Source organism: Saccostrea cucullata, unplaced genomic scaffold (genome assembly GCF_032062105.1).
Source record: "Saccostrea cucullata isolate Sc308-1 unplaced genomic scaffold, CSIRO_AGI_Scuc_v1 ctg8294, whole genome shotgun sequence".
NCBI lineage: Eukaryota > Metazoa > Mollusca > Bivalvia > Ostreida > Ostreidae > Saccostrea > Saccostrea cuccullata.
In genome coordinates this window covers 13,103-28,549 of record NW_026926821.1, presented here as the reverse complement: position 1 = coordinate 28,549, position 15,447 = coordinate 13,103, and the positions used below count along the sequence as shown (strand labels likewise).

The following is a 15,447-nucleotide window of genomic DNA, read 5'->3' as shown; positions in this document are numbered from 1 at the left end:
AGGATTATGAAATGTTCTTACCTCGCTTAACCTTCAGTTCCCCTATAAAGATATAAAATAGTATATAATTATGTAAGTAAATCAGAAAAAAAATGAAGCAAGCATTTTTCTTTTCAATTTTAATGAATGTAAAAGTAATGATAAAAAATTTGTTGTTACGTGTAATGGGTCAAGAACAAAATCAACAACAATAAAATTATCAAAATTAAAAATACAATTGATAATTTTTTTTACCTGAACATTTCCTAATTTGGGCCACATATTCCTTAGCTTTGGCCGGGTTCAAGTCACAGTCATATAAATGATCTATTCCTCTTTCATATCTGTCGCTACCAGTGATTTCCTTCTCAATCTCAACAACTGACCTCCTTAATTCTCTCCAGTAATCTTCAAATTCCACGTCATCAACAGTACCATTGGTAGAGTGTCCAGAGATGGAATTACGTAAAATACGGATCCTTTCTATGCATGCAGCCAAGGAAAAATCACCTGCTCGAGGATGTTCCCCCCAACCAGCTATATGTGTCGGAATATTGCATATATTGCGCAAAATCTTGTAGAGTAAAGATAAATCCAGATCTCTGGATCTTATTGGCGGAACACTACTGGATGATGAATGTGGAGGATACAGCTTGTCTTTTTCTAGTTTATTCATTATTTTTTCCAGTTTTGATCTATTCTTATCCAACTCTGTTCTTAGATTGGCTGGCTTTATATAATGGCTGAGAATATCTCTCATGACGTCACTGCATATTGTCACCAGGAACTGACAGAGTCGTGCAAAATTTTCAGTAGTTTTCTTTGGGTCAAAGTACAACACTGAGGGGCTAGGTGCATCGGCCATGATCTAACATTTTCTTTGATACTTCGATCTCTGAAATAAACATTTACATCAAATTCAATCTGTTCTACTTTTCAACAGTATTTATCAAATTATATAGATATTAAATTCATATCTGTATCCACCTTTATTTGGCAAAACGCAATTTTTCTTTCATTTAAGATAAAACTAAACAAAACTATGCCCATATAAGATTAATTTTATAATTATAATGCAAGCCATTATTTTGTGAACTATTTGAAACTACCACTTAAGGACATACACAACGTACTTTACCTACACTGTACTGATAGTTTTTCAATATATTCTCAATTTGAGATTATTGTAGTACCATCAGATGTTAAAAAATATCAATTGATGAAATTTAAATGAATAATGCAAAGAAAAATATTCAAAAATTACTAAACATATATTATCGGTGTTTTGTTTTCCAGACTAGTTTTAAAATATTATGTACAACAGCATATACAGACATTAAAATGTAGTATACAGTCTCTTCATGTTTTAAACGCTTCAATTATAGGGAAAACACACAAAAGTTCAAACTACATTAAATTAGGAATAAGCGCTACTCCCAGAGTGCAACATAAATCTCGCATTTGGATTCGCTGAAATTGTACTGTGGAGGCTAATTCACCAAATTAAACTAAAAATCATCAGTAACTGTGCTGTATAATATATACTATTTTTGATTGAATTTCTAGAGAATGCGTTTTAAGCGAACTTGTAAAATCATGTATTGATTTGTCTTATTACGACTCACAAAAATTGAAACGCATTAATATCATTAATTAGTATATACACATATTATAAACAATCTTTTAAGTATCTTATCAATTGCATTTTTGCATTTAAAAGTACACTCGAACATCTGTGTTTATGAAAAAATGGATATTCTCCTTGCTTTTGATCGGAAATGAACATAAAAAATATAAATCGTGATTTAAAAGATCAAATGGACCAAACACAGAGACAAGTGAGATTTGAAATATGGCAAATAATATTTTGATCGGTCTAGTTTGCAAAATAGTTTATATAGTGTTAAAACATTTGTGATTTTTGATAGAGAATATATACACTGACAAGCGATTTTTTTTATTGATAAGGTATGAAATTGTTGTTAAAAATGAAAAGGTTAAAGTGACAAGTATCTCACATGAAACACCTAAATTTATTCAAGTTAATACTCTCAAGGGTAGGCGAAGCTTCAACAAAGGTCTAAATTTCACAATGATATACAAACAGAAACACATACGAAATGTTCTAAAAGTACATGATTTTTATTAGTTTCTGAAATAAAATACCTTCACCTATTGTTTATGCAGTGTGTGTTTCGTATTAGCATTTCATGTGTGCAGACTTTCCTGAGTCAAACAGGCCTAAGGACAAAGCTCCACATTTTTTTTTTGACAAATAAAACTTGTTGGGGGCAATATTTTCATTTTCATCAAACACACAATTCATTTCTTAACTTGAAGATGGAAAATTCAAGCCCTGTTGTCAATTTTGTGACATTTGATCATGTGGTAGATAAACCTAACATCTCTAATGTTACGCTTTTCTGAGGGAAATAATGCTGATTAATTACCATTATTTTAAAACCATGAATTATTTGTTAGTCAACATTTCACATTAATTCAAAATGAATTCATCGCCATGTTAAATATTTGAGGGCAGTTTTTGGTCTGTCATGCTCGATTAATGTGTCATATGTTAAGCATATTGTTTACCATTATAATACACCCATAAGCATAATATCTGATAACTGTTACATTTCATCAACAGAATACTTACAATATTGAATACTTTGAACCGAATTCAGGAATTTCATATCATCATTTACCTTGATTTCTGGATGCTTCTATATATAGAAAGGGGGATTTTTATCACTTTCGATCCTTTGGCAATTCTCGGGTGATTTTACCTTATATGTTGTAGGGTACCCGAGGCAGTCAAGGTGATCCGAATATGATCGATTTGAGTTGTGTTTCTAAATATAGAAATGGGTAGTTTCATTGATTTTGTTCTATTGACTGGCCTGCCTGTCTGATCCCCGATATACGAATGAGACAGAAAATGCCAGTCTATTTCGTTCGGGTGGTAGTGTTCTCAAGTAGCAGAGCTGTTCATTATTTTTAATGCGTTTTAGATGATTTATCTGAGCTATAAGCTTTATTGTTGTCCAAGAACAGAAAAAAATGAATCGCACTACCAAATAAACCCGTCTGTCATGCAGACCTTGTGTACAAGCGTCTTAGCGATGAGCGTGCATAGCTACATTGTATGTGCACTAAAACTGCACTTCTTACTCATCTACAAGTAGATTCACCTCTGCTGAGACACATATAATAAATTGACAAACAAAGTTTAAAAAAAGAATTTGAAGTTGTTTTTTTACAAACATTATTCAGATTTTATTATTATTGGAATTGTTTATGATCAAGAAAACACTGCTGAAGCAGTTCATTATTATTTTTTTTTATTTGCATTGGTTTTGATTGTTTCTCAGTAATTAAGAACAGTAACTCTTGTTGTACCATACTTGTGAGCTTCAGTACATAACTAGGGAGGAATGGTATGGTAATATGCCGCTTGACATTTGGTCTATAACTATATGCTGGAGCTGTAATTGACGCAATAATATTTTTGCTACATTTTGCATTTATTATGTTATTATGCTGTCCGTCCTCACGATGTGCAACATAGTCAGCAGAAATCATAATGGACATGATCCAAGTTATTATTCTCGTCAAAATGTTCATATGATAATTCAGGCGTTATTTTGTCATTGCCTTGATGAAATAATTCTTTATTGATAAAACATAAATGTTACGAATAAAAGTCGCTATATACTTTGTTTTAAAAGTGGTTAGGATACATGTACGTGATGAAAACTAATTTGGTCATTAATAACAATGAATTGTCATTGTGTAGAGAACTGCAGGTACGTTGTTTATCTCGGTTCTGTGGATGAGCCGAGCGTTACTATATCATTAAGTTGATAAACATGATCATCATGTTATAAACCAATACTCCGTACTTCTCTGGTTTTGTCCTTCTTTGATTGATTTTCTTAATGGTATTTTTTTTTTCAATGAAGATTTTAAATGATATTGTATAAAACAGCGTGCTTACATGTAGTCTGCTGAGAAATCCTAAGGACGTACACTATGTCATGAACCAGTAGGTATTGGTACTCAACAATTAAAAAAAGTACATTGTTGAGGATGCAACCGAAAAAAGTTACCTTAAGGGGGATGTACAACCCATATTGGATATAGTCTGGTGTAAAATGAGAAATACCAAGAATGCGCTTAATACTGTACTAAACTAGCCCAAAGTTACTCAAAGTGCTAATGCACTAATTACCTACTGTTAAAGACCAAAATTAGTAAACAATTAAGTTTATTTTGTTTTAATTAGCAGGAAATTAATCATGTTAGAACTGCGCAGCTACAGCATTCACGAGATGATACATGCATTGAAAATGGTGTTTGTTTGATTCATTGATAATATGGCTACAACCATTTGTTTCGCTTTTTTCTTGTCATTATCCATAATTCTTGAAAATTTGATTTTTCATATGGGTGTCTTCCTTAGGCAATGTGTTTATTTCGTCCGCCATTCCTCTGTCACACAGAGTTCGATTAGCATTGATTTTAGAATAAATGCGACCATAATAACATCAAGACAAGAAATTGCTAAGTAATAATCATTATGGAATATTACTACTGTTATTTGTTGCATCGCATCGTCTGAATAATGAAAAACGCGATTTTAACCCCACTCCAGCAAATCGGGAAAAACTGTTCTGTTTACAGCTCGAGTTTCCTCGTAAATATCATTCCACTGAGCACGTGGTTGGCATGTGCATATATCTGCTGTGGATAGATCCGTTTAATACAATGATTATATTTAATTTTTCATGGAACAAGTCTTGATAATTTGTTGGTTTCTTTAAAACTAATTAAAAAAAAAGAGATAAAAATGTCCTAAACATATGTGTTTACGGCGGGTATTTTTTCTGTGGCGATAGAAGTTATTTTCAAATGAGGCACTGCAAGGAGGATGCTTGGCATTTAATTTGAAAATGTTAAACAATATTCGGTGCATGAAAAACAAATTGTAATTACATGTCTTACATTCGAAAATTGGTACATATGTATATTTTGTTTAGAAGTTAGATAGAAAAAGTAGGCAGTTATAGGTATTTCCTTCAGGCACCTCACATAAATAGCTAGATTGTTTGCAATGACCAACACATTGTATGGAGTAATGTTTGGACATAAAAACGCATCATGTCTCATTATGTTGACAACGTTGTAAGCTCTCGCTCATTGAACATACGAAGCTTGATAAAATATATTGAGTTGTTTCTTTGAAATTTAGAAGCGAGCACAATGTTTGCAAAGAAAGGTCCATTGCATATGCTATGTCTATTATCGCAAAAAAAAGTGAGAGCCCCCCCCCCCCCCCACCGAAAATCCTATGTTTGTTTTTCAAAATAGTGCAAAAGATTAAAAAATTTTGCATTACTAAGTACATGATGGAATATGTACTAGCCTTATAAGATCACTTTTTATAAAAAATATTTGGTTGCCCTTTCTCCCGATCTACTGTCTAGAAATGGCCCGACTCATTTTTTTTTTACATCCCATTACACGATATTTTTTCTTTTTCTTCTGTCAACAATTATGTTTAAATTTTAAGGAATTTCTTTCTCACCGATAAATACAGACGCAATAATTTTCCCCTGAGTTGGGAAGACCACCAAACGTCATTTTAAAGATGGTATAAAATATTTAATTATGTTGATTTTTTTCTTTACTCTGAAAATTGTAATTTTGACAATATGGGCATATAGAATTTTCGTCACAAGTACCTGCATGACGTCATTTTCAGATTGTGACATCACAAACAAGGAGCAAAACTTCAGCATATGCTATTTATAGATATTTATATATAGTTTTGCTAATGTTTCTAATCTGAATTGTGGTTTTGTAGATATAGAGAAAGTTTGCGAACTTTTTGATAACCCCTCGTACTAGTAGGTATTGAAACAATGTCATTCATATCGATTATATGTGTCTAATTTCTTTGGGTTTTATTGGTGATAATTAAAATTTTGATAGCTAATATAAGTTATCCGTGGCAAACTTACAAACTCTTAATTTTTAACTTTGATCATTTTACCTTACCTGGAATCAAAGAGTTTAAGATTTTTTTTTATATCAATACGTATACTATTCAACAACTGTTCGATAATAATATTAAATAAATTACTTCAAGCCACACTATAACACTTTTCCTCTTTTAAAAATTTCATATTATTTGAAATATTTTGCAACTGTAATTCTCTTCTACATTTAAAGATTGTTATGTCCCTCCATATTAACAAGAGGTCTGGAAAACAAAATTCTGTGCTAAAAATAGACCACGTGCTGCTATCCATGAACTACTTTCATGGTTCTTTACACTCTTTTTGAAGACAACGGTACCTTGTTTTGAACTTGAAATTATCATTTAAAAGTGCAAAATTTAGACATTTTCTCAACAAATGGTTGTAGAGAGAACATTAATGCACGGTTTGCATATTTTTTTGGATTTTTTAAGGCTCTGCTGAATTCTGTAGCTGCGCAGTTCTAAAGAGCATATCAAAAGCATTTTTCTGCAAAAGTATAGATTATATATACACAACATGCATTCAGTTATGCATATTTATTGTATCTTTATCATAAGGACTTAAAATTTGATCAAAATATAATGTATTTTAGCCATTTGAAGAAATGTTTACATTTTGTTCTCACTGCACTAAAGGTGGCCGGACATCCCCCTTAAGCTATGAATATTGACTTACAAGATTTGAGAATATCACTATTTGGTATCGTTTGGAAACATTTGAATGCAGCAGTTAGACAGTTAGATGGAGCATGAATTCTTCCATTACACTAGCTCAGTTGACTACTCCGAGAGATATTCCGATTTGAGATCTTGAAACAGTAAAACAAATATCCACTTTTAAGGTAACGAACCACTGAGGTAAACTATTGCTATCTCTTAGAAACTGATTAAAAAGATTAAATCAGTTTATAACATCAAGGAGAGATACGGACAAAATTATGAATTTTATGGTCTACATCCACCTTGCGATAGGGCTGGGACAGAAAATCTTGAAAAAATATCATTTTAACTCCCGGTCACCAAGCAGACAAACTGTTGGTTATGATAAGAAGACGCACCGAGTTCTCGCAAGGCTGAAATTATTGTCACAGGGACAGGGTTCTGGTGCTACGGAAGAACTCTGTTGAACATACTCAATATTTATACTGAAAATGTATGATCTTTTAAACATCTCTCATCCTCTGTATTTAGATAAAACAGACAAAAAAAAAACAAAGATGTATGATTAAGGCGAGCAAGGCTGCTTCTTTAACCTGTAATGAATATAGTGTAATACTTTAATTCTTTGAAAATCTTCTCTGCCTGTTCCTGCATGGGTTTTAAATAACCTGGTAGGGGCCTAAATCAAGTTTATGAATATGATAAGTAAAATTGTGAAATGACCACTTGATCAGAGATTCTGATGTTTAGGCGGGGCTGTATAAATAATATAAAGAAAATTGATACATTGATCTCGTATCAGCGCATCTGCTCCTGGGGTGAACATGGTTATTTCGAAAAAGGCAGTTTCTTACATAACTGGGAAAGATTTTGCCCTAGAGCCAGGTGTTGAGCGGGTTGGACTCGTTTTGATTTTATAGAAAACATGTATTGATGTTTTGGTAAACACCCTCATCTCCTTTGTTATAAAGAAACAAACTACACTGGAATTATGTGCTCATTTATGATGAGTAAGTGTGTCTTTTCCGGAACTGTGACGTGTTCAGTCGCAGTATTAGATCCGGAGTTCCTAAGGCTGTACTGATTTTGAAGTAAGAATGTAAGAAGAAGGTACGGTTTGAGCTTTATTGTGCCCTAAAAATTTAATATTCTTGAAAAGTTATGAAATTGGCTTCAACAACAGTTGAGTAGATGAATATATATGATAAATCATTAAAGAATATGGCATGAAGAAGAGCCTTTCTTGAAATATGACATCATTAATTTGGTACATTTTTAAGTTTAAAGCAGAAAAGCTTCAAAATGACTCGTTTTTCTGCTAATTTCCGCTTTAAATTTTGGATATATTGTGCAAACAGCCATGAAAAATCATACAGTGTATATCTCAAAATCTTTCCGGGCGACGGTGGCAGAGTATGTTTTCTAAAAGAAAATTCCAATGAAAATTGATGTCTTTTGCAACTTTTTAAGAAAATACGGGAAAATGCACAAGTTAATGACGTCACAATTAGCATTTACGAGGTCATATGAGAAAAATCATTTGTGTATTCTTACTGCAAAGAATTCATATGATTCAGAAAGAATGAATTTTAATTTCTTAAATCATTTTTCATATTTTAGAAAACTATAGGGCTTTATTTGTATTGAAACTGTACCTTCTTCTTTATTTATTTGATAATTATCTGCTTCTGTGTATCAAGTTAACAGATTAAATGTTAATATGTGTTGAGAAAACATGGCCTTTTCTTTTCAAATACTAGTAGTGACTTTCATTTCCTTTGGTTCAGAATATGAACCCAATATAAAGTTGAAATATCAAACTCAGGTGACCTACAAGGTCTGTGGGCCTCTCGTGCAAGTAATTATTTTCAAATTGTATACTAGTAACATGCATATTTTGGACACTGTCTAGCCTAATTGGGACTTAACAATTATCCTTTTCATGAGGCCTTAACGAAAAGTAGGTCACAACGACCTACATTTGGAATGTCATAACTATATTTTAATAATTATTTCAGATATTAAGTTAATGAAAGTTTATCGTGAATACTTTTTGAATCCTTTAGTTGTATCTTAATATTTAAGATAATAAGAGGATTAGAACTACTTTTTAGTTGACTCAGTTTGTTGAAAGAAAGGTCTCAATGACTTACTTTTGGAATAGTAAAATCTAAAAAATTCAGATGTTTAGAATCTTGAAATCAGTCATCTTTGTCACAAGATGTATCTTTTTCTAGTAAATTTTCTGAATTTTAAACAAATGGAAATATTGAAATATTTTCGTTTGATCGTGTTGTTAATTGACATTTATCGTCTATAATCAGTAAAACATCAAAGTATGGAAAATGTGTCAGACTCTGTGGTATCTTTTAGTATACCAACCGCTTGAAAAGTGGGAAGGTATATGGTAATCGTGATGTCCGTTCGTCCGTCTGTTACGCTTTGGGGCACCAATTTCTTATCCGCAACTCCTCTTATACCACTGAATGAAATTTGATGACTTTCACATAATCTTTATTATATGTGGCCAATGTGACCTCTTATTTATCTTTTTGATCCGACACATAATTTAGGTTTCCCGTAACAAAACATGGACACCGTTTTTTTTAAATTCATATGGGAGGCGGGGTATAATTTAGTGAGCTCATTGCCCACAGTACTTTCGATAAGATGACATTTCGAAAGGTTTACGACAAGGACGACGCCAATATCACCGAAATGACAACAAACAAATTAAAAATCACTTGAGATTTCGACTAGGTGAGCTAAAATGGAGATATTTTAATTCTTATTTAAATTATTTTGACTTACTACATTTTATAATGAAAGTTTATGATTTGCTATAATAAATGTATTTATTCTATGGTAATCTTTAGCATGCATAGTTAGCAATAATACAGAGAATGTAAGCAGTTTAAGTGCATTTTAAAAAGTTACTTTATTCTTGAGATTTATTGGCCTGAATTGATGAATGATGTGACCTTGCAAAACAAGCAAGACATGTTTCTACAATAAATTACCTTGCGAAATATTAATTCACTAAACAAGAATTTTTTTGTACAAAAAGTAAATTAATTTTGTAAGTGTTAACACTAAAAATACTGTTGCTTCGGGTTATGTATGTTGAGATCGTTATCAAGTCCGGATTGAATCCTTCTTCAACTTAATGACAAATGTTTGTTTTTATGGCTTATAGAATGATGCATTCGGCAACTTGAGTTCAGTGTCACAGTGCTGTTTTTTTTTTCAGTCCAAAGAGCCCGAAGCTGATAAGACTGGCGATTGATCCTGAAGCTGATTTGACAGACGATTGCATCATCACAATATTGAAGGTAAAAATAAATACTTGCAATAAAAAATCAAAGTATCTGTAATGTCTCTTTATGACAAAATATTTCTCTATTATTTATTTTTTTTCTTTTATAATTCTACATTGTTTGCATGGCTTCATCAAAAATAAATTCAACTCAACTCAATACTCTAGAAAGGATGAGGTGACTTGCGGCCCCTGGTAAATTGACAAAAAATTAAATGTCAGAATTTTACTCATATTTTTGTATGTAACTAATCACTGATATGTATACCTATATGAAATACCATTTTTAACAAAAATAGAAACGTGATTTGAAAGATATAGATCTTTAATTTGGGTAGGGGTATCATGTTTACATCCAATTCCCATTGAAATTTGACCCCGCCCCACTCTTTGAAATCCTTCAAATATACGAGCGCAGGTAGGTACAATTTTCTCCTTTGGCTGGTCAGTGTATTTTATTGAAATCTACCTATATGTGAAAGGAGAAAATTGTACCTAACTGCCTCACATGCTATTTTAAAAAGAATGTAAAATCTCGCTGGCCTTTTCCATTATGAACAGATCGACGGAACAAGATTTTCTGACGTAAGAATAAATTCATATGCTAATCGAGGCACTGGCGATACTTTCTAACTGACCAATCAGCAGAATGAAGTTCGTTACGAGTGAGTACCACAAAAATACTATGGAAACATGCTTGGAATTTTACTGCTTTCCGATAATGTTTTAATGCATTTGAGTCACAGATTAGACACGGATCTACATATGTACAATTTCCAAGATTACAGTAAATTAAATTCATATACAATTACAAACAATTGATAAATATACATTAGTTTAAAGTTTTTGTAGCGTGTTTAGTGAGCAATTCGCTAGGTCTACACGTATTCCCGAGTATCAGTGAATACAACTTTCATATGCATTTCTTGTCCTAAAACCGTAAATGCTGAAAATCCATGCGTTTTATTAAGTATAAACAGTCTTGGCTGACCATTATAAACGTTTGAAATGTAGAAAACTATAAAGGTAAATAGACCTAAACCACGTGTCTTTGATAAAATGTAAATGTAGTAAACCAGCATGTTTTGTTGTTCTGTCATCGGATTGGACAATGACTATGTGCTAAATAATAATAATAGCCATATAAGGTCTTCTCGGACACGCGCATATCCCTCTATTGTACTAAAACCCGCCCATTCTCTTGCCATAAAAGAACATATTCTCACAAACCTGGCTGAATTTAGCTGCGATGGGGTCTAAAAAATCAAAGATAATGCAGTATTCCTTATAATTAAAATGTGTCTGAACTATTGAAACTATTCAAAAGGCGTCGTATTTATTCACTCATGTTTGAAAACTACAAACATCGTTGTAGATTAAATATAATTCGTCGTGGAAAAAGGGGCCCCAGATAGCAGTTATGTCACCTCATCCTTTATTCTACATTATAATTTTAATCCAGTGCACTTAAAATATGCAAAGTATGAATAGATTTTGCTGACTGTAAAGGCTATGAAACTATATAGTATACAATAACTTTTTGGGGAGAGGGGGGATAAATTGGATTTTTGAATTTCAACTAAAAATTTATAACAGTGAAGGTATAAATACATGTGCATGTACGTGTGTTGAAAGAACATCAGCTAGCTAATCCATTGAATATTTACATCTATGTATTCACTGACTGACAATTAATTTTCCCCCCAACACTAGTGAATGATGCGCGTGCCTATAGTTTCGGGTTAAATGTTAGATATATTTAAGACTATAGAGAACCTACAAACTTGTACTTTCTCTTTTTAATAGTAAGTTTTAATTAAATGTATTCTTAGAAAATATCTACTGTGTGAGACTGTGAGTATTTGTCTTACAGGTTCAATATACAGTCAGCCTCTCATAAGATAAAGAACAAATCCCAAGATCCAAGGCTTGCTTCAAAGTTAAGGTAACTACACACTGTTAAATAAACTTTGTTATAGTCTTCCCAAAAGTTTGGGATATCTTGGAATCACAATGTCTGTTTTTCTGCCGGTCTACTTGTCTGTAGTATTTTTTGTCCAAAAATAATATACATGTATTTGTATCAGAATCTTCTTAATTTTTTGACAATTTGAATTAATATATACTGTTTGAACATTCCAAATTTAATTGTCAAAATAACAAAAAATTGCTTTTTATGATTTTATTATGAAGCATATCTTTCAATAGTGTAATTGTTTTGCAAATTACATCATATGGTATAACATATTTAACGTAAGTTTTATCTTGTATCATATCTGTGTCAGTGAATTAGGCATACATTTCATGATTTGTTTGCTGATTATGATTTGTTTGCTGATTATACCTAAGTAACTTTTATAACTCATAGAATTTAAGAATTATTTTATTTTTACTTTTGAAATTTTTGTAGAGACCATTCTGTGCCACAAAGAAATTGTTCAGGAAGAGGAGAAGTGGTGGATATTCATTTTTGGTACGGTACAGTTCAAAGAGATTTTCAAAATGGTCATGGAAGATCAAAGGGAGGACAACTGAAAAAAATGAAAGATACAGAAGGAAAAAGAACAAGGAAATATATGGAATAATTATGAAATGGGGAGGATGTACACAATCTTGTCTGAATTTGAGCTGTGAAAATTTCCCATATTCTTATTGTATGCTGGAATAATCAATAACTTGATTTTTCATAAATTTACAATAGAGAATACATGACAAATGTTATTGCTGATATTTCAATTTTGCTTTGGACACTTTCATGTCATATGGTATTTTTATACATGAACTAATTATGTTATTCATTTGTACATGTACAGTATACATGTTTAACTACTAAATCATTTTGCTGAAATCTTATAATTTGTACTCATGTTAGAATATGTTAAATACATGTATCGACAAATGCTACTGACTTGTTTGTATATTTTCTTGTTTAGAATGTACACTGTGAAAAATAAGTTATTTCTCTTGATGAAAATAATTTTATCAAAAAAGTTGTGTAAGCATTTTAAGATATTTTAAAATATTTAACCAATGAAGATAGATCATTGTAATGTAATGAATTTTCATCTAAAGCAGAAATATCTGATTTTTAAATGTGTACAAGAATGTGAAAAATATTGAAAAAGAACACACATGTGTTTCATATGATTTACATATGATGTCCTTTTCATATGATTCTCATATGTAAATGGCTTGAAACACACTTAAATCATTCATATGAAAATCATATGTAGTTATTTTCATATGATTCACATATGTGGATCATATGTAAATCATATGATTTGCTTCATATGATTCACATATGATGCCCTTTTTCTATGATTCTCATATAAAACCAATCATATGAGAATCATATGATACTCATATGAGAATCATATGTGGCTAAGTTGCCTGTGTATCTTAAATTAAAAAAAAAAAAACTTGACAAGCATAAAAGAACCCCGAAAATTTTGTAGCTCGAAAATCCACAGGCACCTGATGTTAATTTATTTTTCTTTTTAAAAATATATAACCCCTACCTAAAAATATTTTTTTAGGTAGGGGTATATTTTTTTATTAAAAGAAAAATGAAAAATAAGTAAAGTCAGGTGCCTGTGCGAAAATCCTATTTCGTACTCTGGGGAATTTACTCATGAATACACAACTACATTGCCCTTATCTTACTCTACAACCCAAAAAGGGGGAAGGGCGATCTTTCAATGGTAAAATGTAAAAAGTATTTTTGGACCCCCCTACCCCCATTTTAAATTCCGTGCCTGTATGCATCTACTTTCCAAGAATACCCATGGTTAGAATTCTTGTGAAATTCAGTGCCTCACGCAGATGCACAACATACATAGTAAGATGTAACCTGTTAACAGAATAAAACTATTTAATCTCACTTAACCAGAGAGAGTCGCGGAGTTGATCCTTACGTCTCAGTCGTGTTCGAATCCCACTGTGGGACATGGAGACCGGTCCTTTGTATGAGATCGTATAAACCGAGGCCCCGTGTCGCAGTTGGTGGTGGCACGAATAAGATCCCTCATTGGTCAACGGTTGTAAGTGTCGAGAATAGGACAAAATTCGTAGCTCTCCACATGTTACATGGTGGCGTCTCCATATGAGTGAATGATTCTTGATAGGGACGTTCAATAATGTACAATCAATTAATGTTAACCTATAATAGAGAGAGAGAGAGTTTTCTCTGTCATACTGATTTAAGAAGACGTCTTAACCTAGGAAAAGAGAGAGAGAGTTTCATAGATGGATTTTCCGGGTGACCTCACAGGTGTTGATACCACCCTCTGAGGTAGAAATTGGAGTATACCCAATTATTCCCATGCACAATTCTTTCTTGCGATTTACTTAGTCTTATGGGGAGGGGGCTCCTCCAGTTTTGCCTACTTCCCTCCGACTTTGAGCTGCATTCCGTTTCACTCATGTAAATTGCGCACTATAAATTCAAGAATTCTGAATGATCAAATGGCACTCTATTTGACTTTAAATGTAACCAATATTTAAGTATATCGTCGAATTTAGAATATTAATAATTAAAAATAAATAATTTATATTTATAAATTTAAAAATATTCAATTTTTTTTTATTTTCACTCTTTTAAATAGTTTCATTATGATGACATAACGTGAAGCATTATATATTACAAAGAATTACAACTCTCTGATCCCTCACAGTGATTAAAAGCTTGGAGTATTTCTATGTCATAATGTTTTAAGACATCTTAGCTTCGAATAAGATAAGATAAGATAAGATGTTTATTAGGTACTTACAGGCCGTTGCCCACTGTACATATATAAACATCATATACATGTGTGGCATAAACATTTAATACAAAGTGCATAGCATGAAAATTGAAAAAAAAAGAAACAAAAAACAAAAACAGGAATAATACTATGTTGTGTAACCAAAATCATCATAGATCATAAGGTTAATATTTCTTGTCTCATGGACAAACATTTTTTTTTTTTGTAAAAACAGCTGTACGTTTGAGAACATTTTTGTCTTTGCTATTAAAAGCTGATCAATACAAACTGATACATCTTTTGTTGTGATGGACAATATTGAGACAAAAAATTTCTTCTCAAGTCTCCCAACATCGGACAATACGTAGTTTGTGAAAAGAACACCTAAAAGAAGCTAATACCTGTTTTAGAAGGGTAGCTTCGAGAGGAGAGGTAGCTCTTACAAGCAAGCTGTTTTTTGAACATAGTATAGAACGCACATTTTGATGAATCTGTTAATTGTGTATTCCAATCTTGTAGGGCACAGTCTCGCAGCCTTTGTTTTAATTCTGACAGAAAAGCCTTTGAATCTCCAGGTCCACCACTTAGCCAAACATCCCCAAAGCCGTAATGATTTAAGACTGATTTCAATTTAGATACCCAGTTTGGTGTTAAACGGTTATTGTACAAATACAAATTGCAAAAAATCTGAAAACACTGTTTTGGAT

General features: G+C 32.0%; 1 protein-coding gene and 1 long non-coding RNA gene across 2 annotated transcripts; one reads left to right on the top strand and one right to left on the bottom strand.

Moving 5' to 3' along the window:
- Positions 1-21: 21 nt before the first annotated feature.
- On the bottom strand, positions 22-2,690 carry LOC134272730 (uncharacterized; the record flags this gene model as incomplete). The annotated part of the gene is made up of 3 exons (XM_062754925.1): positions 2,636-2,690; positions 235-874; positions 22-42 (listed from the first exon to the last, which is right to left on the bottom strand). Coding segments are annotated over exons 2-3 (631 nt in total), but the record flags the coding sequence as incomplete, so codon positions are not given.
- Positions 2,691-9,862: 7,172 nt separating this feature from the next.
- On the top strand, positions 9,863-13,325 carry LOC134272729 (uncharacterized). Its single transcript, XR_009993266.1, has 3 exons — positions 9,863-10,014; positions 11,872-11,943; positions 12,409-13,325. It is a non-coding gene; the product is annotated as an uncharacterized LOC134272729 (long non-coding RNA).
- Positions 13,326-15,447: the final 2,122 nt, after the last annotated feature.